The sequence below is a fragment of the Numida meleagris genome, chromosome 1, assembly GCF_002078875.1.
Source record: "Numida meleagris isolate 19003 breed g44 Domestic line chromosome 1, NumMel1.0, whole genome shotgun sequence".
NCBI lineage: Eukaryota > Metazoa > Chordata > Aves > Galliformes > Numididae > Numida > Numida meleagris.
In genome coordinates this window covers 14,603,279-14,630,259 of record NC_034409.1, presented here as the reverse complement: position 1 = coordinate 14,630,259, position 26,981 = coordinate 14,603,279, and the positions used below count along the sequence as shown (strand labels likewise).

General features: G+C 40.0%; 1 protein-coding gene across 3 annotated transcripts; it reads right to left on the bottom strand.

Moving 5' to 3' along the window:
• Positions 250-23,222, bottom strand: SLC26A4 (solute carrier family 26 member 4). Of its 3 annotated transcripts, XM_021384599.1 has the most exons (20): positions 22,929-23,222; positions 21,826-21,965; positions 20,014-20,124; positions 18,257-18,447; positions 17,608-17,772; positions 14,940-15,092; positions 14,748-14,830; positions 13,653-13,800; positions 12,210-12,323; positions 11,372-11,449; positions 11,039-11,134; positions 9,517-9,623; positions 8,502-8,571; positions 8,092-8,184; positions 7,886-7,981; positions 6,674-6,904; positions 5,550-5,604; positions 5,057-5,202; positions 3,786-3,869; positions 250-3,069 (listed from the first exon to the last, which is right to left on the bottom strand). In XM_021384599.1, the coding sequence occupies exons 1-20, from the start codon at positions 23,081-23,083 to the stop codon at positions 3,046-3,048; spliced, it is 2,340 nt and encodes a 779-aa protein (XP_021240274.1). In that variant the 5' UTR covers positions 23,084-23,222; the 3' UTR covers positions 250-3,045. The 3 variants fall into 3 exon arrangements, with proteins under 3 accessions (XP_021240274.1, XP_021240275.1, XP_021240276.1); XM_021384600.1 differs by lacking the exons at positions 21,826-21,965; positions 22,929-23,222 and adding an exon at positions 18,823-18,930 and having other exon boundaries at positions 20,014-20,110; XM_021384601.1 differs by lacking the exons at positions 20,014-20,124; positions 21,826-21,965; positions 22,929-23,222 and adding exons at positions 18,823-18,930; positions 19,540-20,004.

Genomic DNA, 26,981 nt, shown 5'->3' with positions numbered 1-26,981 from the left:
TCTGGGCGGCGTTCAGCGCTGGGGCCCTGCGTCCCTGCAGACAGCTTTACAGGCTTACCGTGACAGAGCTCCGCTTGAGCCTGTTTCTTGTCTTACCTCCAAAAGTTGGAGGGAAAGGGGTGTGTGCTTTTCCTTCTGTTTGTTGATAGGCAGACCCAAGGGAAGAGGGACCCTCATCCCTGCACAGTACACTTTATTTCTATGTGATAACAAATTCACAAAGAGTAAAAAAAAAGCAGACACATGGAGTATTTTTCTGGTATGCACAATTTTATTTTCTAGTTAATGGATACAATTGCCTTCAGTACACAGCTTTTTAAAACAGTAATAAAATGTATCTCCAAATTTAGTACCTGATATGCAAAGAAAATAGTAATACTCAAAATGCATACAAATACATCACCTCGTCATCCTACTGGGAAAAAAAAACATGTCTAGTTGCATCACTTACGGTTGTTTCAATTAGTACAAAATTGTATAGAATTTTAGTTTCAGTTGCTTTGGTATCCTTCATTTTGATGGATACACAATACTAGGAAGCACACAGTCCCTGTCTCTCTGACAAAGGTGACCGAACAACTTCTGCATGTCACCTCTTATTGCTCTGCGTAAATGTAGGCTTTGAGTGGAACACTAATGTTCAGGAAAGGTTGAAGACTTTGTACCAATTAAATTAAGAACACTACTATACCTTGAAGAAACGCACAGTCCAAGAATGAAAGTAAGTGCATTGCATCATACTTATTAGAATTCCAGCTGAAATGGCACATCTGGAAAGAAAACTCGAGTGTCAAATTTGTAATTGCTTTTTTTCCTATGTATGTGGACAAAAACTGGAGAAGGTTCAAAAAATAAGCCTGCATTTTTGCCAAGTAAGAATCTATGCTCAAAATTCACACTACAAAAATTAGCTGAAAGCTCTTTTACAGGTATTTTCATTTTGCTTTTCCCATAAAATGTGCAGCCCACTTTAGAAAAGCAATACAGCCTCTAAGAAATGCTACTGGCCTTGTCCTGCATTGCTGTGTGCTGCACACACTGGCAATAGTGCTTTATATTCAGGTTAATATAGACTGGGGCTGTGGCCTGAAATGAAAGCTTTGTCGATGATGTTGCAGAAGAGCCAAGCTCCTGAGCTACGCTGCCAGGGAAGGAGTCAGAATGAAGACAGGTAGTGCTAAGAGCATACACTGTCAAGTGCCAGCCTGAGCCTCAGCTTTAATGTAAATATAAAGCAAGACTTCCATCTCAGGAGCTGCAGGTCAGTCTGGCTTGGCTCCTAAACATGCACCTAATTTCAGCTCATGGAGATGCCAGCCTGGCACACAAAGGGCGTATTCCTAACAGTAAATAATAAGTCATGTTTTCACTGGCTTGGACTGTAACATCAGTACCTTTGAGATTCAAACCCCTGTTGCATTTGAAATGAAAAATGACAGTAGCTGTCATTAAAACTGAAGGTTTTTTTGCATTAACTAGGGAATAAAGATGTCGGTTTGATGCTGTTACCCACTGTGTGAGGATCCTGTCCAACTGATTGAAATTTATAGGATTTTTTAAAATGATTTTAATGGACTTCACTCAGGTCTGTAGGGCAGAATAATGTACTTAGTGCTTAGCTTTTCACCTGAGATTTTCCACCAACCTTACTTGCAAAAATTTTCTCAGTGCAGTATGATACAGGAAAAATTCTCTGATGTAACGAAATAAGGAGACTTAACACTTGTCAACATAAATGCCAACAACTGTGAAGCTTAAATACTGAGGGGACATTATACCTGGATATTTCTTATACTTTTGCTATTATGTATTCCCTCATCGTGCAAAGATTTGTTGGTTTTTTTTTTCTTTTTGATTTTCCATTAAAAATAATATAGTGCTAAAATATTTAAGGTAGCAATCTGTTTTCCATCAAACAAACATTTCTTCTTCATGAAATTAAGACCACTGATTTACTGCAAATCTATTTTATATAGTCCAAAAATAAGGATTAAAGTTAAACTCCCTTATCTTCTGTAAATTATTGCACTTGTGCATTATGGACTGCCAAATGTCTATACTTGTCCTGCAAAAGAACAGCAGCAGTTTGATGTAGAATATTAAAAGAAAAATATGCTATATAAAAATAGAACCATTAATTAAACTAATTAAACTCCTATATTTCATAGTTAAAAACCTCTATACTGGGTGACATTTTGACTTCCTTACTTGCATTCAGTAGCAGCCTGTTGTAGAGAGCCCATTAAGTACTTGGGAACTAAGGTTTTAGTTGATCCAGTCCGGGTCACAATCTACCTCCTGATGAAAGATATATAGCCAAAATAATCTTCTGTATATACTTCATTTTAGGGAAGATCACTGATAGTAGTGCATGATTTGCTACAGTGGGATTAATACAGAGCTAATGAAGCCATATCCAAATATATTTCCTAAGGAAAGTTACTGTATATAAAGATTTTTTAGTGGTTCAGTGCAGTTTCCTGTTCATGTGGTTGTTCCACCTGTCACCCGTTTCAGCTATCCATCAACCTGTAGCAATTTAAGGAACTGCCCGGAAAGAACAATCCAGACACATTTTTCAAGATGGTCACACAAATGTTCTAGAATTGCCAAACCTCGGCCAGCTAGAACTCTCGCCCTCTCACAAGACATTATGCAAATACATAACAAAAGGGCTGTGATCCAAAGATTTTTGTCTCTTCAACTTCCGAGGGCGAAGCACAAAGCAGCTTTTCTTCCTGTATGCACTCATATAACAATGTAATGCACCTTCTGCCTGACTAGCCCCAGAACTGAATACATTTCATAACAGTCTTCTGATTTTTTTTTCCAATGTATCATACTGGAAAGTGCTTGCTGAATCAAGGTCCAGAATACTTCAGAGATAGTATTAGCTAAAATTTGGAGAATTCTAGAGATCTGTATCATTCAGACAAAGAATCACTGTTTTCTTCAAGTGCCAAGATTGGATTCATTGCAGAAAATGCTTATATAGTACTGGTGCATAAATATTGCAGTGTGTAAGACAGTACCAGCAGTCCGTCTTCATGATGCAAGTCTGCGCATAGCCTAGTGAAACATTGAGAGGGTGGAGAGAAACAGTTAGTTCTGAGTGTGCATCACTTCAAAAAATAAAAAGTTTGTGTGTGTGTTAACTCCGCAGGGACTACGTTTAATGTAACCTCATTGAGGGTAACTGCAAAAGGCATGTTCTGAAGAAACTGCCCTTTGACTTGTGTCTGCATCAGACAATTCAGGAAGATGTGGGCCTGAAGACATCTGGTCCTATGCAGCTACAGCTTTCTGTAAAATGCTTAGTTTATGCAAGAAGATGCCCATTGCGTTCAAGGAGAAATGAATGGGGGAGGCTGTTATTTTGAGCTTGGATATTTTTTTTTTTTTTAGTGAGAACTATTGGTGATAGGTGGACGGTCAGACTGGATGATGCTGGAGGTCTTTTCCAACCTTGGTGATTTTATGATTCTATGATTCTATGTCTGAAGCCTTTATAAATCCTATGTAGTTCTAGAAGTAGTCCTAGAAGGACAGAGATCAGGAGGTGTTGCACACTATAATTTACTACATCTCAAACAAAGAAAAAAACAGCAACCTGAATTCCTCCACTAAGCACTGAGATCCAGGTGGCCAGGGTGGGTATTTATTTGTGGAGAAGGAAACTGTTGAGGGCTCAGTTCTCATGCCTAACAGCATGGCTCAGTGCTATAAACGAATAAAGCCAGCAGTAGTGTATAGATAATGGATACATTCAGATCTAAAGTCCATACCTCTTCCTGAACATCAAGTTCATCAGCAGGCCGGATTGTTTCTGTGAATTCTATAGGTTCTTTAGACTCTTGCATGAGTGAAATCTTGGTAGAAAGAAGGAAGCATGATGAGTTACATGTTCTCTGTATTATTGACGTTGATTTATTATTCTAGATTATCTATATATAACTTCTACAACAATAGTCTTACAAGTCTGTTATTTACTGTTACTTGACAAAGCTGAGAGAAATGTGTATGTTGGAAAGCTTTTGGTAATGTCTCTCTTCTATGACTAGTTACAGCTTTGTAAAAATAATAAAAGCAGAATCTATCTCTAACTGCTGTACAGCTTTGTCAAAAAGTTGATCTCTACTATACTACAGTAAAAAAGTCTAGATCCTGGATAGTAAGCAAAAATTAACAACAAAAAGAAATAAGGATCTTGTCCTAGTAATTTATCTATAATGTTAATGTTAGATACCATTTATTCATAACACTATGATAGGGATTGTCAAGAAAGGAATTGTGGTGCAAAGAAACAAAAACATTATCAAGCTGTTTTCCTAATGTAAGCCCACATCTTTAAACACCTGAGAATGTTCTGGTTATCTCAAAAACCAGAATACAACTAGAACATGCACAGAGAAGGGCATATAGGAATGATCACTGTTGTGGAAGAACTTCTGCATAGACTCACTCCAAGTAGAATGGGAGTCCAACTTTTATGAAAGAGGTATATGAAATTATTAATAGTGCTGGGAAAGAGAATGGGGAATGATTATTCATTGCAGTTAACAATACAGAAATCCAATAGGCTTAAAACAAATATAAGGAAATGTATGTCACACAACGCATTTGAAATTACTCATCTCCACAGGATAGTATCATGCTAAAGTGTGTAAATGGTTCCAAAAGGAGAATAATCTACACATCAAAGAAAACTCCATCTGTGATTATTAAAAGTAATGGTCCAAATGCAACCTCCAGCTGAGGAAGTTTTTATGCTGCCAGATGTCAGAATCTAGAAAACAAGTTTTAGGATGAAGTGTTCTCCATATATCCTGTTTCTCATGTTCATGTCACTAACAAGATCCTGGGGCTGAGAGACCCACACTTTGAACAGCAAAGTATTCATGTACTACAGAAGCTGTCCAATTTATTAGATTCTTACTTTTTTTTTGTACTACAGCTCTATGTCTAGTCTTCATATGTGGCATGCTGTAAGAGAAATTGCAAGGATGAGTGCTAGATGATGGAAGGAAGTGAAATGTGTACTACCAGATATCCTTACCTTCTCAAATATAGGATCCTGGTTGTCACTATATGCCATTTGATTCCGTATGTAGAGCACAGCATCATGAACAGTCAGAAAGAATATGTCTTTTCTGACAATGTCATCAAAGAAAGCACTCTGTTCCAACTGAGATATAAGGTTGTCTGAATTAAAACAAAACAAAACAAAAACAAAAACATAGCAGGTTAATACAATTTGAAGTAATTAAATAAGTTAATGTCAAAATACATGGCTGCAGTTATCAGAAATCAAATATTCAGCCAAATAAATAACCAGCCATGTTTTTTTACTTTTTTATTATTCAGATTTTAATTTCTGTTTCCTTTAAACCCCACCATTCTGTGCATCCCAGTACAGCCCACCATGTCTATCAGTGTGATAATTCACATTTTTACTATAAAAAACTGCTTCCACAGTCCCAGCTAGAGATCCCTTCTCATGCTTATTTTAATCTTTGCATGAGTGATAGTAGAAATATTTGAAAGTTTACCTTGATATGAAGCGAAGTATACTCTCACATCAATTCTCTCAAACTCTCTAATTATCTAAAAAAAGTTTGCAACAAAGACATGACTAAATTAAGTCTGTAAGGACAAAATACGTAGACGTGTATATATGTTGATATGTGTAATATATAGATACACATGTATGCACACATGCTTTTCATTTGTTTCTGAGTGTCTTCTATTCAAAATGTCATGTTTTGTTTATTAATAGTAAAAAGGAATTGTTAAACTTCGTGATACTTTAAGACTTATTAGTTAAGTACATGGTTGCTGAAGTGGCTAACCTTTGGCTATGTCAGTAGAACCACCCATTTTACAAATACATACAATGCTGTCTATTATTAAAGTTCTGATTCTGTTTTCATAATATGAAAAATCATGTATTTTCAAGTGAGACCCTGTAGGCCTGAGAAACCTTCATTTCTCTTGAATGATATGATACAGTCTCTCATTGGCATATGCCATTTTTTTGTGCAGAGATTTTCCCCTCACATAATGCACCAGATGGACCTGTTCTTGGATGAAATGGCTGCATATGGAAAGAGCTGCATCTGTGGAACCCACAATCTCATTTGTCTCTGAATCTGGATCTGAAACAAAACCTCAGCCTAATGTGTGAAGATGAACTAGTGTTGATGAAGCACTCCTATATTAGCTGCAGAAAATCCTAAAAAAAAAATTAATCATTATTCCTTCCTTTATAGTTTAAGTACTATGGGATAAATAAATCTTGTGGCTAAAGACTGAAAATGATGGTAAGATAAAATATTTACTACCTTTATGTTGAGTGAGTATCATTCTGTGCCCAGATTAAAACAGGAGGCATGTGGAAAGAAAATATATAACTAAAATGTCATAATGCATGCATACAAGGGGACCACATTTTACAGTACTAGTTTTAGAGTACTTGACTATGCAACCTCCGGATTTTTGGTTTAATTTTCACCTAAAGCATGCCCATACCAATATTCTACCTGTTCCTAGTTTTAAAGGTATTTTTCAACAACAGCCTGCTAAAAACTCAGAAATTAATGTAACCTAACAACTCTTGATTTACACACCGCTGGTTACATTAATTTCCATAGAACATAAGAAATAATGCCCTTACCGTTTTTATTGATCTCACAGCTACAATATCCAAGAAGGTTACTGCTCCAAAATCAAGAATGAGACTGTGGATGGGCACCTTGGGGATGTTTACTTTGACTGGCAGTTCTGAATTCCAGTCTACTTGGATCTCCACTTCTTTGATGGGAACTTGAAGATCTTCGTTGTCTTCAGGTTCCTCATCAGTCTCAAAAGCTTCATTACTAATGCCAGGCTCACTGATGATGCCATTCTAATGTGCAGATAATATGTGAAATATGTAATTTAATCATAGAAAAAGGTTTGAGCTTGCAGGAAATACTTCCCATGATAACTTCTGTTTCAGGAACGAATGAGACCAGTATTGTATCCAAGAATTTAAAAACAAGATACAGTGAATGAACTACCTTTTCCTCTATGCAGTGTATTTCCTTTCCTCGTTTTTATTGTGTTAACAGAGCATCTTCCTACAAAAAGGCCACTATCAAAAATAATAATAATATTAATAAGATAATAATTTAAAAATGTCAGCTACTCCCTCCCTCAAAAGTTCTATTTTTATGAAATATTTGAAGACTGGCATACTGAATTTGAATCCAACTTTGAATTAGAATTACCACACATGCTAACACGGCAAAATGACTAGGACAAAAGTTGGAATGTCACATAACTGAGCATTTAACTTCCATCATGAAGTGGAATACATACAGAAATACTGCATTGTGAACTGAGAGCACTGGCAGCAGAATACTCATTCTGAACTTCCACCTTTGGAGATTTAAAAGGTTACCTGTACCTGTCCACTCCTGCAAGCATTTACCTACTGCAATGTATATTCTGTACTCAGAGGAGGAGTTGGAAGACAATGTCTACAAGTCAATTGGTACAGCTTATCTGTGCACAGGAAGCTAGATAATAACACCATGTACATATGAAAGAGCCAGCACTTTTACTGCACAGAGACAATCTGAGGTAGTGAGGGGTGGAGGTAAGATCAGAGAATCTGTCACTTCCACTGCTGTTAACACTATGACTATCACAGCTGCCTGCATCTTGTGGTCTTTGTGTGATGCTCTGCTAGATGCCCTGCAGGTCCCAGACTTCCTATTATAGTGATCAGTCTTAATTTCATCTCTGTTTTAAAGATGAGTACAGAGGAGCTCATAACTAAGGTTAAAGTAATAAGCTCTAATAGTAATCCCCTGCGAAAGTGTCGGAGGAAAAAAAAATTTACCTTAGTAGCTTTTAATTTCCCTTTCTTGATCAGCTTTTGTATCTTCCTCAGTGCTTTGAGTCTCTTATTGTATACCTTTACTGCATCAAATCCCACCTACAGAAGAAGGATCAAAACATCAAAATAATTTAATTTCACCTAGATATAATTCTAAGGAAATCCCAAAGCCAGTTAGGTAGCATCCAAAATGGTCACATATCACTTACTGTGGATTTGAGGCTTCTTTTCAGTCCATCGATGTTAGCATAAAAAATTGGACTTGAAAACTTGAGGATCTTCACACCTTCTGGTTCTACAACCTATTGCCAAAGAATGCAAGGTCAAGCAGAAAAAACTACATTTTGGCTACTAATAAGCAGTTTGACTGTTTCAACAATTAGCTACATAGCTAATTCACACACATACAAAAAAGGGTTATCTTTGCTGATTCCATTTTTAGATGCTTATAGCCCTGCATGCAATATGGATCAACCATCTTGGTCAAGCTGAAGAATGTAATGGTGAAAATTATTATCTTCAAGCACTCCACTTCCAAATACAACTTGTCAATAACTGGCAAGGCACAACTTTGTACTACGCTTGTAGACTGAAAGGAAGCAACTCAGCAATCACTTACATTTTTGTAGTCCTTGACCTTCTTGTAGATGTCTGTGCCAGGAATGTTTCCAAAGCCACCCCATGAAGGACTAACAGAAACAAAAAGATGGTGAAAGTAAACATCATACTTAGGCGTTCAACGAACTGAAGTGATTGTTTCACAAACTGTCACAGTCACTTGTATTCTGCTTTCTTCTACCAAAATAATAGCTTCCTTTGGAAGTCTTGTATCTTTGTTTTGTATCACTGCACTTTTCTGACTTATAAGGAAATGTTATTTCTAAAGACAAGGTACTTTGGTCTCAGACATTTTTAAGTAGAACTGAATGAATAATTTGTTTCAATTGCTTCCCAAGCTAGGAAAATGTATTAAAAGCACCTTATTTTGGTTTGAATGAAAAAAAAAAAAGAAGCCTGAAAAAACAGATTACTTTTTACACTTTGAATCAATGGAAATAATATAGTTACATTATCTTCAGATTACTTAAAGCTTCTTGTCCAATGCTTTTTCTTTGGATTTGGGTCAAAACCAAAACATTTTGCACCCTCCACCTACATTTTTTAAAAATTGTAGCAAATTCTGAGTTAGTAGATTTTATAACCTACTACTCTGTAGCCACTTTTGGAAGGCTCTATTTTTATGCATTTGCTGACAGTGCAACTATGCTTTGGTATTGCTGTCAATTACACTCTCTGAACTCCAGGCTGAAGGAAAGCAGGCATGTGGTATTTTCAGAAAAAAAAACAAAGATCAAGAAAATGTAACAAGATGGCCAAATGAGATTCTGTAAAGCCAACATTTTTCATCATTCCACTACCACATGTTGTTAGAGCAGCAGCAAATCAGCCACAAACACAGTCTATTTTTTAAGTGATAGCATATAAATATTGTTCTGTTCTGAAGAATAGATTTCCACTTAAAAATCTTTGTAAACCCAACAAGATTTTCTGCTACAAATCACCTTCCTTTTCAGCACAGTCTTTCTTTTTCATGTTATAACACTAGCAATTATTTCTGATCCTATGTTACTTACAACTGAACTCTCAGCACAACTGTCAGCAATCCAAACAAAAGGCCAGCAAGTAATCCCAAATCAAGTCCCAGAATGATGGATGCTATACATGTAAAAACCCAGATCATCTGGAGAGGAAATAATAAAGTCTCTTAATTATAACATAGTATTCCTGGTCACTATTTCATGATTCACTACACCAGACAATAAGAGCAGCAGAAGACTTCAACTTTGGAAATCATCATAGCATGCTGGCAATTAGCTAACTTGCTTACAAAAGTCTTCATTTTCCTCCAAGATACTTATTTTCATCACTATTTTATTAGGCACAGTTAGCTTTTAGGAAATGACTTTTAACATAAAGACATTTTTCAAGTGTCTAGTTAAGTCAGGGAAATTAAAGGGCCGTTAAACACTGCATTTTCTTCTTTCTGATGGCAGCTGTTTTTATTAACCTCACTTCAAAAATCAGAAATTAGACATATAGAGAGGTAAGGGGGCTCCTCAGTGAAGTCCAGGAATCAGAACTGTTCAAAAGAGAGGTATTTCGTGCTAGCAGGTTGATGGCACTCTTTAAAATCTCCAGTGACTATTCAGGCAGAACAGTTGAAGTGTGCTCCTCAGCTCCTCCCTGCATCACTGCCCAGGCAGAACATGCAGTGGACCTAATCCCACCCAAAGCTGAGTGCCCACACTTCTCACTCAAGTCAGTGGGATCTTTTACTTACCAAGAGGACTATTAAACAATTGACCAAATAAATTCAGATTTACCTAAAGCAGGTACTGCCCAAAGACACCTACTGTAAAATCTGTTCATAGTACGGACTGAATGCACAAAATGCTTTTCATGCAAACTTCTCCTGCCCTAGGAGCCACACTGAGGGGCTGTTCCACAGAAATCCTAGAGGAAGATGTAAGCATGTACCCTGAAGTTAGGTTCGTAAGAAGACTCTGTTCATATATCCCTTAGTACACCAAATGAATCCACTTCCTAGCTTGGATTCTAGGTTGGATTTTCTTGCTACAGCAAGAAAATATATTTTGTAAGGACTATCTGAGATTATCCAGGCAAGTGGAATACTAATCTGGTAACAAAGTAAACATATATGCATGAGTGAAGAAAATGTCATCTTTTTTGGCCCATTTAAACTGTGCAGAAGATCAAAGCAGAATGGTAAAGTGGCCACAAACCATTCTTATTCTGATTTTCACGCCATCTCAACACAAGATTGCTGTGAACTATGGTAGTTGCTATGAAGGACCCATCACTGCACAGGCTTTCTTACTGTGGGGCACAGGAAATAAAGAAGATAACGATAAAAATATGTAAAACTCTAAAATGGGGAATTTTCACCCTATCTCATGGGACGTATGTTTTGAGGAAGCACACAAAACTGGTTTGCATTAGCAAATCCAAAGTTTTCTGATGCTAACCCTACAAAATTCTGTTGATGTAGTAGTAGGAGAAACTTGGATGGCACTAAAAGGCAAAAGAAAAACACTTAAGAACATTAGGGAGAAAAGAAAAAATTAGCTGACTTACAGCATCTACTTTATTCTGTCTCCACAGACGGGGAACATCAAACACTTGCATGAACATCCCTTTCAAGTTAGCTATGACTACAGCTGCCAACACAGACTGTGAAAGAAAAATGGCGAAAAAGTGTTATTCAGAAGCAAAGATGCTTATTAAGATATGTTAATCTTCTGCCAGTTTTCTGTTTACAAAGCGTTCATCATTACACACTGTAAACCTGAGCCTCCTCTGGTTTCAGTCACCACAATTTCAAACAGGGCTGTTAATCCTGTCCATCGAAGCTGAGCATTTGGATCTGATCAACGCTGGTGGCTATGCTGCAGAGAACAAATACAGTACCTTTTGTAAGGGCTCCAGCAATTTCCCCAGGGCAACAATGGCAATCAGAACAATTCCAGCTGAGATTATACCAGCAATCTGCAGAGGACAGAGTGTTTATAGGAGATGAGCACATTAAGATCATATTTTATGTTTCTAGGATTACAAAGTACTTGTTCTAGGGTACACAAGTAGCTGCACATTACATTTCTTTAGGAACAAGGAGACCTGCCAAAATGCTACTGTGTTTAGGCATACCTGGGCAATCATTACACACTTCAGCTAACACAGAGGGAATTCAATTAAGCAGGTAGCGCAAACAGCTGCACACAAGGTAGTAGCTCGTGAGGGGGTTGAGTTGCACAGAGAGATTAAAGGAGCTGAGTCTGTGTGTCAGCTGGAAGCAGGGCTGCTGGATATCCTGCACTTCTCCATTGCTAAATAAGTGTGAAGGTACTGTCAAACAGAGGAGGAGCACACAAAATAAGAAAGACGGGCAGATCAGCAGGGCTGCTCAGGCAAACATATGGGGTCTTAAGTATGTCAGAGGCATCTGGAAGAGGACTTCCTCCCTCATGCTGAATTCCAAATGGGACAAACTCAGTCCCTTAATTGGTAATGAAATTCTGGGGAATTAGGCTTGAAGGATTTTGGACCCCTAACATAAATCTTCCTATGTAAAACGTGATTGCCCTCTTCTGGCAGAGCTACAAAAATGATGCAGGACCAGAGCACGATCTGCTAGCTCAGATACCTGTGGCATTTTATGTGCCAGCGATGCAACCATTTTAGGATTATTTTCATCCTCATACAATATTAAACTCACCTGAGCACAGTACTAGGAAGAAGAAGTCATTACCTGAGTCTTTCCACCAGTACTTTCTTGAACTGCAGTCCGTGAAAGAGCAGTAGTTGCAACAAAACAAGAAAAGGCACCAGAAAAAATGTTGCTGATCCCAAAGGCAATAAACTCCTGAAATGTAATTAGATGATACTGTAAATAAAGATTCCTGAACATGATTTTGCTATGGAGAATGACAATACTTTCTGCAATAGTTTATAAAGTGGGGAGCACTGAAATATTGAGAAGAGTCTAGATTAGCGTCTGCTGTTAAATATTGACAAAAATTTCTCTTATGCCAGAGTAACCATACGTGTTTAGAAACCAACACAATGATGTTGGTATACTCTCCTTCATGCAGGCATACCTGTCTTAGAACAAAGCCTTTTACAGCTTATTTCCAACAGTGCTATTAAAATTAACATTGCTAACAATTACTTTAGCATAATTGCATCAACAAACAGGACTAATATAAATTTAACTCTGAAGTATCATCTTCTAAACAACTAATTTTAATCAGTGCAACAGTCCAAGTTTAGATGAGCCTTTAATTAACACAAAGCATTGTATTATTAGTGGAACTAATCAGGAGCTTTGAAAAAAAACACAACACAGTTTAACTGAAAACTTCTAGTTGAGCCAGAAGTTTTTCCCTCTGGACATCCCAAAGAACTCACGCTGAGTCCCAGGCAGCGTTCTCATAAGTTTGCCCCAGGGTCACAGATGCTGGCACCTACCGATGCTGGTTGTTCTGCTCAAGTGACAAGGACCCTGGGAGCTTTATGTCCTGGGATCCGGGCCATTCCTCTGCTGGGAAATGAGGCACTTGGGAGCTGCCTGCAATCCCATATAATTGACAGAAACACTGTTTTCACTAAACTGACAGAATCACAGGAGCTTTCCACTCACTCCAAATGTTTAAAAATATAATTTAAGACTTGATTTTGACTCTCACCCTCTTTTATTTTTCTCCAAAACAAAGCTTTCTGTAAGCTTCTTGCTAAGCTCCAACTACAAGAGCATGATTATAAAGTCATGTTCTTCAATAGAACAGACTGAGATGATGCATACCTACTCCTGTGTAACAGGTGTGTTCTCTATGAAAATGCTGGAAATACAGTTTCCACTGTTTGTAATCTTAATAATCTTTAAATCCATTAAGACAAAATAAACACTAGCACATACTAGTATTGGACTGTCCTTTGATATGATTTTACTACCTGTTTTTATGATGCTATTTTAACTTTTCCAAGTCAGGTAAACTTTTTGTCCATCATGCATTGCTACATTTAGCCTTTAGTATGTGAAAAATTTATAGCTTTTTTTTTTTCTTCAGCTAGAAGAATTTCTCCCATCAGACTGTAACTTTCCTTGGAAAAATACTTAGTTCTTTGACACGTAAGTTACTGCGAAACAGAACTTGCATTGCCTACGTTCACAAGCCATTTTGGTTATACATACCTGGTTTCCGTTAATAGCATAGTCATACTTGGTTGCATATACTTTCCCCACAGAAACCGCAATAGCATAAGCAACAATAGCAATAGAAAAGGAGGCTGCTATCATCTGGGAAAACATGCTGACATCTGGAGGCTCGGGAGGCAAAAATCTAGCATTTAGAAAATACATTAGTATTATCAACTTTGATCAAATTATGTTCTTAGAAGAGTCTGAGGTAGAGGCATGCAGGTTGCTTATAATATGAAGTGTAATGTTTCAAGTTAATAAAAAGGTGGAAACAGCCCACTGACATACAGAACACGCTTATCTAGTTCATCATAGCCAAAATCCTGATTCTGTTTCACAGCAACAAAGCTCCCATTGTTCTCAGCATGAGAACTTGATAGCAAAGTGAAAAAGTACATTTTTGAAGAATGGAAGAAAGGATATATTGAACAATATGATGAATTACATAAATATGTTAATGACACTTCACATTGTTGTTAACATACTTCAACGGAAGACCTCAAAAACATTTTATCCCCTACTGCGTTTCCACAAATTTTAATTAATCAAGGCCCGAATACCAAATGGAATGTGAAGGTTACTACTGTGAAATGCTCTGAATCTTTCAAGTGAAAGTCTCTACCAGTGTAATCCTCAGTATCCGTGCTCCTATGACTATGTAAGTGACAATACTGATTGGGATAACAGCATGAACATGAACGATAGTGGAATAACTTGAGTTTAAAGCAATTAAACCTACAGAGAAATAGAATTTCATTATTTAAAGTCCTTTAAATTATTCTTTATATTTTCTGTAGACCTATATTTGCTTCAGGAACACAAAACAACTAATTCTCAGATGAACTTCATGAATCAGGTAAACGTTTCTAAGCCCATTTTACAGAGGAAGAAAAAGTAGGCAGCATAATTAGGTGACAAAAATGACAGAGCCAGAAGTAAAACTCAGGACATCTCCAGAAGCTGCTCCAGGAATCTGAGTTCCAAATTCAGATTGCAGCTTTCAGGATCTCTTTTGCATCTTTTATCTTATCACTGTCATTTTTAGCCAATTAAAATAATACCTATGTCCCAGAAAACAAAGGCACTCACCCTCTTGGAATGCTCTTAACAATGCCTGCATTATATTTTTTTTCCAAGTCGGCAGCATATGAAATGCCAGTGGCTACTATTGTCTGTAATCAAATGAAACAAGTTTTAATCCTTAAAAAAGCTCTTGTTCTCCTGTAGCCAGTCCCACCTATTTCAGCTATTATCAGCTTTTTTTTATGCTCCTTTGCTTACCACAATAACTTCTATTGGTATCGGTATAGGAATCTTGTGTTTATATCGGTCATTTATTTCTTTGACTACCATGCAGACAAAAATGGTGAGGAGCCCAGCAATAAGATCTGCAATGTTGGTGGAACCAATGTTTTCAAACGTTTCAATGAGAGTCTGAAAAATAAAAATTACAACACGTTCACTTGAAATATGTGAAAACGCAAACACTCACAAGGCAATCCAGGTGGATGGGGTTTTGGAGAAGGCCAAGAGTTGCCTGCTCCTTTGCTCAAGCCTGGAGTAACTTAAGGATGACTTTGTCTGATGAACTATCAAACTGCTACAGAATTGGTGACTGGATGTCGTGGTGTATTTAACAGAAAAGATGTAACTGAAATAATTGTCCACAGTGGGCTTCTGCTTCCTGATTTTTAGAAAACTAAGACTTAATAGCAAAAGCTAAACTCTACCTGTGTTTTACTGCTACCTTAGAGAAAAGATAAGAAGATCTGTAACTTCCTCCCTTTTCAAAAAGCAGATCCTCATCTTTCTATTCAAATGAGAGCAAAACTGATTCGCCAAATGCCCAGTATATAGAGTCTGTGCATTACAAATTTCCATTGTTCACTGCTGACATCCAGGCAATGAGTACGACAGCGGGGATCCTGCCAGGCTGTGGCAAGTCCTGCATTTGAGAAAAGTGGTTGCTAAGCCTCACCTTGCGGGGCATTAGCCCTGCTCCCACCAGAAGTCAGCCCCAGGCTGGAGCACTCACAGCTGCAGAACAACAGGCAGCTCCCTCATCTACCCTTCCTATGTCCTTGCTTGGTCCTATTGTTTATAGCAAACTACAGTCTGTGTAGCTGACATTTATGGCTGTAGAGTGTTTATACAAACATGAAAAAAAGTATTACTTCTAAGTATACAGAGAAAACAGAAAGGACTGATCAGAGAGAAGCCACCAATCAGAGGTTCTCCTATTGATCTCCTCTCTGCTCCTAGGAGGTAATTCTCACTCGCCACTTGCTTGCTTCCAAAAAATTTGACTATTCTAAGCACAGTGAAGAACAATCTGGTGGAACAGAGGCTCAAAACAGACTTCTTGCCTCCTGGCAAAGGGAGGACTGCAGCAGCAGTATCACTTCTATCACACTGCTAAAGGAGAACCCTTCCTGAAGCACTGAATCAGAGGTCTTTTTTTAAGTGGCTGAAACCACTCTTTGCCTGTTGTACTGCTTACCACAAATCCCATTCTTACTCACCATGTCTGCCTCTGCCATATTTTACAGGAAAACAAGGGGCTCCTAGCTGGAGGTTGTGAATTCTGCCAATGTCAGATGCTCAGTGTTGCAATTTGTTACACACCACTTCTGAGGCACGTCCGAGACTTGCTGAAGCTGACATAACAAGTCTCTGGTTAAGCCGACCAGAAATCACAATTTATTTGCTCTGCACACATCTCTGCACCACCTCCTGGCTCACCTACTAGAATGCAGAAGCCCTGAGCTTTTGCGTAAAAAGTCAGCATTCCACTCAGGCTTGCAGGAACTGGAAGAACCATGTAATTCTTTTTCAAAAATATTTTCTACTAGCTGTACCACCCTTCAGTAACCATAAAAAAAAAAAAAAAGAACCACAAAAAAACAGAGGGAGAAAAAGCTGCTCAATCAATTGTCCATCATCATGCATGTAGTACTGTGTCTTACCTAATCCTCCACTGCTTGAGGGAAAGTTTTCAATGGTTAAAAGGTCCATAAAATAATACTTTTTTCCCCAAATACTCCACCAGATTTTTTTTCTCTAAATGTTTTCCTTGCTCTTTGTAATTCATTCAGACTATGTTTACTAATGGAGATGTCTAACATAGCTTTTCTTGCCTGGTTGTCTGAACTGGAATGTAAAATCTGTAAGTAACTTCTTTGTTCTAGAGCAGTCTCTTTTAGAAATCTGTTATTCTGATACAAAGAGCTACGGAAGATGTAAAATACTGTGCACCTAAACATGGTAAAGTCAGTGAAAGAACTCTCAGTAATTTTGCTGGGGAAGGAGATGACTGTGTAATATGAGAACCTCTAGGAGTTCAGTATTCCTGTAATCTGGCCAAAACATTTCTCCATTTGATCATTTCCTCTAAGATTAACAAATGGAGTTGTGACAGCAACATTTAGCCTCACCTTAGCTAACCAGCAGGTACCTGGCCACAGGGTGCGAATCCACATCCTTCTGTAGATATTCACGGATATGGCTACAACATGAAATGGAGAAAGATGCCTTTGACCAGGATGGTTTAAGAGGCCTGGAACTAGTCAGCTTTGGGAGCTTCCCAATAAGACAGGAAGCAAGGAATGGGAAGGAAACAGTTTCCAGAAGTGATAACCCAGAGAAGAAAAACTGTTTTGCTGCATAATTATTTTTAAATTTTAAATGTGAAAAAGAATTCTCTGCCTGAAATAGACTAAGACGTGACAATTAGCCTTTTATGGCCCGGGAAACCAAGAAAACAGCTACTGCAAGCCACACAGCTATAAATGAACACCTGCAGATCTTCCTGAGAGTGAGTGTGAACTAAATGGATGCCCCATAGTTTCAAGATGATGTGAATCACTCCTGAATGAAATAGAAGCAGAAGATAAATAATTATGCAAAAATTCTGGCACAAAGCCAGAACAAATTAGAAGGGTATACTTACATATATTATGGAAAGGACACCATTATAGTTTTTAGTTGAAACATTTAGGACTATTTTCAATTGTGACACGAGCACTTGAAAAGCAGCTGCAGTTGTGAATCCCCCAACTAGTGGATCTGCGAGGTACCTCACAATGAAACCAATCTGAAGGACTCCAAATACCACCTGGAAAAATCATGAAGAGTAACAGCTTGCTAAGCAATAAAATGTACACTATTATTTGGCAGTTTCTTAAGTTTTGCTCTTTTCTTTTTGTAGACATAGTCTTAAAGGCATCTTCCCCCGCTTTTGCAGATTAATGTAGTTTAACATCATGCCATCCAGGGAAATAAAGGAGACCTGAAGAGCTGTGTGAAAGGATGCTCCAGGATATGTACCATCAGCATTCAGTTTCATGCAGGTCTGTTGGTCTGCAGTCACAGTGCTATTCTTCTGTTGTCTGCACTCCCAATCATGCTGCCACAAACTCTGCCCAGGCTAAGAAGAATAATCCCCCAAAAGCTCTTCAGAGTTTGAGATGACTTTTCTTCATTTTTGTGTTTTACTACAGGAAAAAGACTCACTGCCCTAGCATCTATTTCAGTGGTGTATGTTTTCCCATTAAAATTAAAGCAATATCAATCTTGTGTCTTCAAGACAACTATTTTACCTGTAAAATCCCAACCAGAAATGTGAGGGTGCTAGCAATCAGCACCCTCTGGGCATCTCTGGAGTCAGTGTCTATCAGCATCCCAGTACCATTAGTCCCTGTATCATTACTGCCAACCATGAGAAAATTGTCATCAGGGGCCATGCTCATTACAACTGATCCCACCATCAAACTGACTACAGGGAACGGACCTGTAATGAAAAATAGAACATACTGAAGTTTAACATGCATCAAAAGGAAGCATTTATCAGACTAGACTAGAAAATTCTAAATCAGAAATATAATTTAATATTTTAACCAGGGTACACTGCTTAGTACGAGGAGGAGGAAAGGGCCAGAAGCCACAGCACCGCAAACAAGACACAGAGATACAACTCCATCCTGAAAAAAACTGTTATACACAGAGGTGCAATTTCATGCTTTGCTTAAGCCAATTTCAGGGTGTAGCAAGGCCAAACAGGGTGGCATATTCTGGCCATCTCCCTTGTATCCGCACCAGCAGTTCTGTGGCCCAGCACCACTCAAAAGAGAACAGTGGTCCAGCTGAAAACAACATTTTGACTTACTCTTTTTTTCAGACACGGTTAGTTTCAGCTGAATGAACGCACTGGTGCAGATTGCTACATAGCTGCATGGTCAGGAATCCAGCACAACAGTGGTGGCAGGAGCACATGCTGGGGGAAAGGATTGCTCTTTTTGGCAGTAGTTTGGTATTACATCAGCTAAAGATGACTGAAACTATACTTTGGGCAAGATACAGAGATAGTGATCATCATGTCAGCAAAACACAGTCTAAAAGCAATCAGATTTGTTGCAGCTTTTACTAAAATTATTCAGAAAAGGAAAACATCATAACATGTCTTAAAGAAGGTTAAGTTAATTTTACAGATAAATAAAAGTACACTTGACAAATAAGCATATTGGAGAAAGTACAAAAAGGAGTGGAAAGTGTAGAAAGTAGGAATGTCAACATCAGTAGAGGTAAGAGCTCAGAGCTGGAGAGCGGATGTGATCTGGTGGGCGGAAGACAGAAAGTGGAGACAACATACAGATGTATTTGATTCCACAGAGAAGAAAGTTGATGAAAAAGCATAATATCATGCCAAAGCTTTGTGAGACAAAAACAATCTAGTATTGGTGGCTGTGAATGAGGTAAGGCTCTATTTGTTAGAGGGAGAAAAAGACAATTCAGTGATCAAGCTGTAACGTGAATTTTAAATATGAGAACCGACAGAGAAAAAATATTTTAGAGAAAGTATTCAGAAGGAATCAATGAGGTTTACCCATAGCCTTGATGTGAGGACCTAGAGCGAGGCTGGAGTAGAAACACAGGTTCTGGGTCTCCGTGACAGGCAAGAAGGTGATACTGTCCACAATGATCAAAAAGGATGTAGCAAGGAAGGCTTGCGGAGAAGACTAAGAGATCTGTTTTAGCCATCTTGAGCGTTAGCTGATAGACTAAATGTCTCTTCTTACTGCCCAGTGAGGCAGAGTTTTTCCTGTAATTTCTTGCATAGAGTGTAGCCAAAGACAAGATTTAAACTTCAGCATAAATGCAAGCAAAAGGCATGCGTTGGCACAACTGAAGTTAGCTGTCTGTACAGAGAAGAAATAAGTCTTCAGCCCCACAAACCCACCAATATTCAGCACAATCAATATGGTTTAGAAAGTAGCTGTCATACGAAATACTACTGTTCACAGTAAGAGTTAACATCTTGTAATAGTTAATTTACTGTAACTTGAACATATGCAGTTACCAACTGATATGTGTCTTGATGTTCCCAGGAAAAAGTACGTCAGGATGGGGAAAAAGGCAGAATAGAGGCCATATCCAACGGGAACTGCCACCAGTAAAGCATATGCCAAACCTGAAATGATACATGAACAAAATTTCACATTTGAAATCACTCAGCAAACTACTATCTTGTCTAGAACAGACTCTCAGGGAGACCTACCCCATTTGTCCAGAGACAAATTAGAACATTTTTTTTATCTGTAAATCAGTTGCAGGTAGGCATGTAAGTACCAGTGACCGTAAATGAGTTTATATCCCACGCCAGTAGTTGGATGAGTTACCTACTGAAAGATGTTCCTATATCTGCATAGGTGGCATAAAACATTGGCTCAAATGTGAAGTTCAAGCCATCTGACTTTGAGAGAAAAGTGGGAAACTGTTCAATTTATAGACAGAATTTTCAAGCTCTGAATTATTGCACTATACCAATAATGCTTCAGGACATTCACCCATCTGAAAATCAGGCCATTTTTTGGTCAGGTATCAGTTTATGAATGTAATAACCAAAAGTAAATCACCCAAATTTAAGAGTTCTGATCCTTCTGATCTTCTCACTTTGTATACTCAAGCAACTTGTCAAATCCAAGGAAGGGAAGGAAAGAAGGGAAGGGAAGGAAGAAGTTATTATCAGTATCAGGTCCTTGTTAGCTCCTATTGCAGACTGTGATATTCTGAACTGATAACACAAAAAGATGGCAGAGCTCAAAAAGGCTAAGACCTGGCTGCACCACTAGGCTGATGGGAGGTCTACAAGTGACATTTAGAACTGCTGGAAGTCAGGGATTTTTGGCATTTTAGGATCCCAGAAGTCTCTTTTTTGGCAACCATTTTGGTCAGTTTTCCCAGTATCTGATGACTTGGTATTTCAGAATTATTACATTTATATTTTTAAATCACGTAGTTTGTACCACTCCTTGTCTGCCTTTCTAGCATGGTCCGAGGCAGTAGGGAATATTTGCAGCTAACTGGCAATGAAGCAAAGTACTTTTTCTTCATTCCCACTGTAGTCTCTCTAATCTTTGCCTCCTTGAGTAAGCACCCCATTTCCACTGAGGGAAAACGTGAGGTCGACACAGCTGACTTCACTTGCCCCAGTCCTGAAGAACAGAATTGTGAGGGTAATGGAAGAACAACACTGAGGTGAAAGAAATGAAAATGCTGGCTGACAGCAGGGTTACAGCTAGCCCTGCCTATGAGAAGGGCACCACCTTAAGCCCTACTTTACTAGCGCAGTTTCACTAATTACTGCTTATTTCTGCCACTTTTCTACTTGTCCATCTTCTGAATGCTTCTCTCGTAAACCATGTACTGTAAACATCCATCAAGTTTATCATTTTTTTAAATGTGAATACAGCACCGCACACCTCATTGAGGACTGTTTTCTTGCAGACACCCGAACAATTCTGTGAGTAACATTTTAAAGGAAAGTACACATCAAGATTGCACTATTTTGCGGGAATAATTAGATTTTTATAGGCAGCTGCAAAAGAACTATAGGCTCACGACCTAACTGACTCATCACAACATAGTTAAATTTATTTATATATATATATAAAAAAGTTCTTTGAGTAAAAAGGTGGGGTAAAAAAAAGTTAACTACATCTTGATAGCACATCAAAGGAAATTCAAATCTTCTTAGCCAGGCAGAGAAAAATGGGATAAATTAAAAGCATTAATTATTTACTGATAATACCTAATATCTAGTATTAAATAACAAGTCTCAGATTTGTAATTCCATCTGCATAACATCAGAGAGCTGCGTGTGCAGGTGTACCTTGCAAGGTGGCAACGAGGCCAGTGCTGACCCCCGAGATGATGTCGCTGACCAGCCACTCCTTCACCCGATAGTTGGGAAGCCACTCCAGGATGGGCAGGAAGGACTTGGTGATCTGGAAAGCCTTTTTTCTCGAACAGCTGTGAGAAAATAAGTCATGCATGGATCACATGGAGCTGCAGTCTGAAAGGAACCAAGGAAGAATGACAGAAAGGAACCAAAGACACCCTGACAGAAAGCATCCAAGAGAGTTCATAGAATCATAGGATCGTTTGAGTTGGAAGGGATCCTTAAAGTTCATCTGGTCCAACTCCCCTGCAATGAACAGGGTTACCTGCAGCTCCATCAGGTGCTCAGAGCTCTGTCCAGCCTGACCTTGAATGTCTCCAAGGATGGGGCTTCTACCACCTCTCTGTGCAGCCTGTTCCAGTGCCTCACCACCCTTACTGTAAAAAACTTATTTCTTATATCCAGTCTAAAACTCTCCTCTTTTAATTTGAAATCATTTCACCCTGTCCTATCACAACAGACCCTGCTAAAAAGTCTGTCCCCATCCTTCCTATATCCCCCCCTTTACATACTGACGGGCCGCTCTCAGGTCACCTCACAGCCTTCTCTTCTCCAGGCTGAACGGCCCCAGCTCCCTCAGCCCGTCCTCATAGCGGAGGTGCTCCATCCCTTGGATCATTTTTGTGGCCCTCGAGTTCTGACAGAAAGCAACCAATTAATCTTCGACATAAACCAACCAAGAAAGTCCAGACAGAAAGTAGCTACAGAAGCTGTGACAGAAAACAACCAAGAAAGTTTTTCTGAAAGAAAGCCCTGAGAGAAACTGGCAGAAAGAAGAGGGGTTATACATGCTTTAAGAACGAGATGAGGATTCTTCCAGGACGAGGCACCTGTTGGTGTCCCAGATGCCGTCTCCTTCGGGAAGCGCTGCCTGTGTGGCTGCGCCCACGCACTTTGCTGCGAAGAGAAGCCAAGCCGTGCAGGCGGACACCGCCGGCGCCGCACTGCTCCTTGGCGGTGCCACCGCGCCCCCCGAGGCTCCCACGGGCTCCCGGCCCCGCGGAGGAGCGCGGCCGCCGCCCGCCCCCACCCACCTGCAGACCGTCCGCGCCCGCTCGAGGAGCGTGGGAGGCGGCGGCGGCAGCCGCTCGTTCTCCTCCTGGAAGCCCGCCTCGCTGTAGATGGGCCGCGCCACCACGTAGTGGCTGAGCTCCGCCAGCGGCTCCTCCGCCCGCGCGCCCGCTGCCATGGCCCCGCCTGAGGTGGCGGACAGCGAGCGGAGCCCGCTCCCGCTCCGGCACCCCCTGGTGGCACGGCTCGGCACACGGCCCGGCCCGGCCCCGCGGCGCGGCGCTGTCCGCGTCCTGAAGCGGCGAGGCCCCGCCGCCTCCTCCACCTGCAGCATTTATACGCCCGGGAGCGTTTATTTATGGGAAAACACGGACACTCGGCTCCGGGCCGGCACGGGTGACGCCTCCGTCCGCCCTCCGGCTTTGCCCTGCCCCGGGCCGGCGCTCCCCGGAGCGGCCCTCCCAGCCCCGCGGCCCCTCTGTCCTGTCGGGGAGGGGGCTGCATTTCAAAGCGCTCGCCCGGCGGGCATGCAACCCCGGGAGCTGCTCTCTGAACGTCACCAGCTGCGAGCAGACGTGGTTCAGAGCCCATAGGCTCTTTAAGTCACACCTGCAACCACAGATGGTGGCTGCGGCTTCTGGTTTGCCCGAGGGGGATCGGAGGGAATGAGCTCCTGGGTGGTCCCCACTGTAACTTTGGCTTAGAGATAAGATGGGCTGAAAAAGTCAGACCTGCTAAGCACTGCGAGCTACGCCAGCAGCTGCTCTGTGTTACGTATGGAGAACAACCTAATAAACATCTTGCGGTTGTAAAGTGAAGCATGTGTCCTCATAGAATCATCACGGAATCTCTAAATGATTTGGGTTGGAAGGGAACTCAAAGCCCACCGGTCCCAACACCCTGCTGTGGGCTGGTTGCCACCTACCAGCTCAGGCTGCCCAGGGCCCCATCCAACCCGGCCTTGAGCACCTCCAGGGATGGGGCACCCACAGCTTCTCTGGGCAGCTGTGCCAGGGCCTCACCATCACCCCAGGAGACAATTCAAATCTAGAATCAGTGGCAATGTTTCAACTCACATCAAAGAGGCATTGAGGGCAGACACTGAGGGCACTGGATCAAGCAAAATATTTGTTCAATGAGCTACTCAGCAGTGGATATTCTTGATGGCCTTGGTTTTAAAGCACAGTCCTAGCTTCAGGCACGTTGAAGCTGTAAAGAGGTTATTTGCTGAAAGAACATTTTGTAGTGTAACACACAACCTGTGGGTTCAGACTGTGACAGATTTTCCCTACGGCCGTACTGTGAGAAACGTCTAGGTGAACTGCTGATATGCTTTGATCTAAGCAGTATTGTAGCAGGCAGCCAAACAGCCAGCTTGCAAAGCTGAGCCACAGTGTTTCGTAGAAACTGTTAAACATGGCACTAGAGTCAGCAAAACATTTAGCAGTGGGACCTTGATTTTAAGGAAAGTCGTCTTATGTAAATGTTATGCACTCCAGAACAAGAAAGCTTTCAGACTGGTTTTGCTAGCAGATAGTACTGTGGGGATGGAATTAATTAATACTGGAAAACAGGATGGATGCTCAATTCAGTTTGATGTATACTAAACCACATATGGAAAATTCATCTGGCTTCAATACTGGGTACTCTACTGAGTTATAATCCAATCCTAATAAAACTGAGTAGCGTGAAAAGTAGTTTTGAAATCTAACTTTGAAAAGCTGTTGTGGTAACATATTCTTAGGTTCTAAACTGAGTACAAAGACAATGAAATGACTCCAGAAGGTATAATGGCTTCTAGTTTAGTCATTAAACAGCAGCAGAAACATTTGCAGGAAACCAGTATGGATGCCCTACACTTAACAACACACATTAACTCAATTTTGAGGATTGGATGAGTATCGCGTATTCTTTTCTCCTAGAACAGTTATTTTATTATCCATGTAACTAGGACTTTCAAAGAGAACGAGATAATAAACCAAATCAAACCCAACCAAACCAGAGTCATACTGACCATGGCAATTAACACTGGAACCCTACAGTATGAAGACTCTGAACCAATTATAACTCATTAACTCATGCTCCTTTCAAATCTATTTTCTGCAGCACTTGTCTGGCTGAACTGAACACTGAGATTCAGCATCTCACAGGTATGAGATGTTGTAGGATCAGTGGCAGTTGGTGTATGGATGCATACTGGCAGGACAGACGTAAGCACCCTGAGGAGACTTCAAGAAAAAAATGCCATCTGTGTAACACAATGTACTTTGCCCATGTTTGAAAGCAAAACAAATTGAAGAAGATGATAAGGAATGAAACACTGCAGGATGTTCACTTCCTTTTACAACTTCATAGTGTTTTTTTTCCTTTTTTTTTTTCTTTTTTTTTTTCTTAGCTTCAAATCTAAATTTTCGGAACCCTTTTGTTCACCTTGTTATTTGCTACTCTTTCCGAAGTAAATCTTGTTCATCTTGGTCTAGGAGGAGGTGTCCCTGCCTATAGCAGGGAAGTTGGAACTCGATGATTTTGATGGTCTCTTCCGACCCAAACTGTTCCACGATTCTATGATCCTGTATTTGATATGGCAAGGCAAGGATGGATGCATAGCCAAAGCTCTGCTTATGACATTGCTATGTGGTCTATTCCATCGAGTCTATCACTCAAAATGCCTAAGTCATATCTAGAGAAGAATCAAAGCCTAAGACTTTGCCCTTACTGACCAAGAGTAAGATTCCCTTTTACTTGCTGCATCATGCCTTTTCTGTACCATGACTTAAACTCAGAGGGGAAGGAGTAGGTTAGCACCTTGTTGGCCAGCTCTGACTCTCTTCCATAGTCACAGGAACAAGAGTTTAAACTTCAGGCTAAGAGAGACGCTGAACATGGTTTCACTTTTCAGCTGAGCAGCTATTAAACTCTCTCACAAAACAGGATTATCACCAAAAGTTCTGCTTCTTTTGACTGTGTTTTCAAAGAAAAGAGTAAACCCAGTTAGAATACACAGCCAGCCTGATCTCCAACAGCTGAACAGAGGAAAAGGTTTAAACTATGAACTCAAGTCCTCCAGACGTTTTTATTACAGCTACAATCAGCGTCCAACTTCCTGGCCAGAGTTTTGAGAGATGCTTGATATCTCCTCGCCTCCAATTGACATGCTAGCCCTAGTATCTAACTCTCCCCATATCCCATATGGCTTAGGCTCCCACTTCCCAAACCTCAGTGTACCCAAGCATACTTGGGAATATGGATACCCCAAACCTCGTTGTGTTCGTGTAGAGTAAGACCACCTCAGTGGTCTGAAGGGAATCCTCTGGCATAGAAAGAATCGTCCTTGAGGACTGCAGCATATTCCCCTTCCAAGAGGTGGAAGAGCAATATCCTTCTAGGGCAGACTTGCATTTGCAGTTAACAGTAGGGTTTTTCTATGGACCGCAACATTATTTCAGAGTGAGGGACACAAAATCAGAGGGACTCATTTTCCTCACAATGTACCTTGCAACGCTTGGTTCTATTCGCAAAATTTCTCAGGAGAGAAATCAGAGTATCATGCTTTATCACAGAAAACAAAACATTCCACATTCTGTCTGAACTGGAGATGCTCAGTTCCAGAACTATGTTTTTAAGCCTTACTCAAGTAACATATGCAGCAATATTCAGCACAGAGTACTGGAGGACTGGAAGGATATAACAGAGAACTGATTTTTCCATCGTCATTTACAAAGTATATTTGGTATTTCAAGGAACATTTGAGAACTGAGGCAGTTGTGTAATACTTCTATAATAACTTCACATTTGGAAATACAAATGTTATTTTCAACGCTGAGCAAAACCAGAGTTTTCACCCTTCAGAACAAGCTATGAAAGCAGTGTCTCTTCAGTAAGGACATGTAGCTAGTACTTGTTGCAGCAAGTACAGCTAACTCAAAGATGCTTTTTCAGGAAAGACTCCGCACATTTAATGTTTGTAAATAAGGTACATGAGCAGACATTTGTTGAAAAAGACGGAAAAAAGGAAAAACACTCTGGCTAACTCCAGGCACATTCCTTTAGGGAAAAGCAGAGTTAAGTCTATTAAT

Excerpts from the sequence above, each read along its gene's own strand:
- SLC26A4 (XM_021384599.1), bottom strand. The coding sequence starts at position 23,083 with ATGGCAGCGGGCGCGCGGGCGGAGGAGCCGCTGGCGGAGCTCAGCCAC. Across the intron at positions 12,324-13,652 it reads ATGCTATTAACGGAAACCAG|GAGTTTATTGCCTTTGGGAT; the intron begins GTATGTATAACC and ends ATTACATTTCAG. Across the intron at positions 11,450-12,209 it reads GTACTGGTGGAAAGACTCAG|ATTGCTGGTATAATCTCAGC; the intron begins GTAATGACTTCT and ends TGTCCTCTGCAG.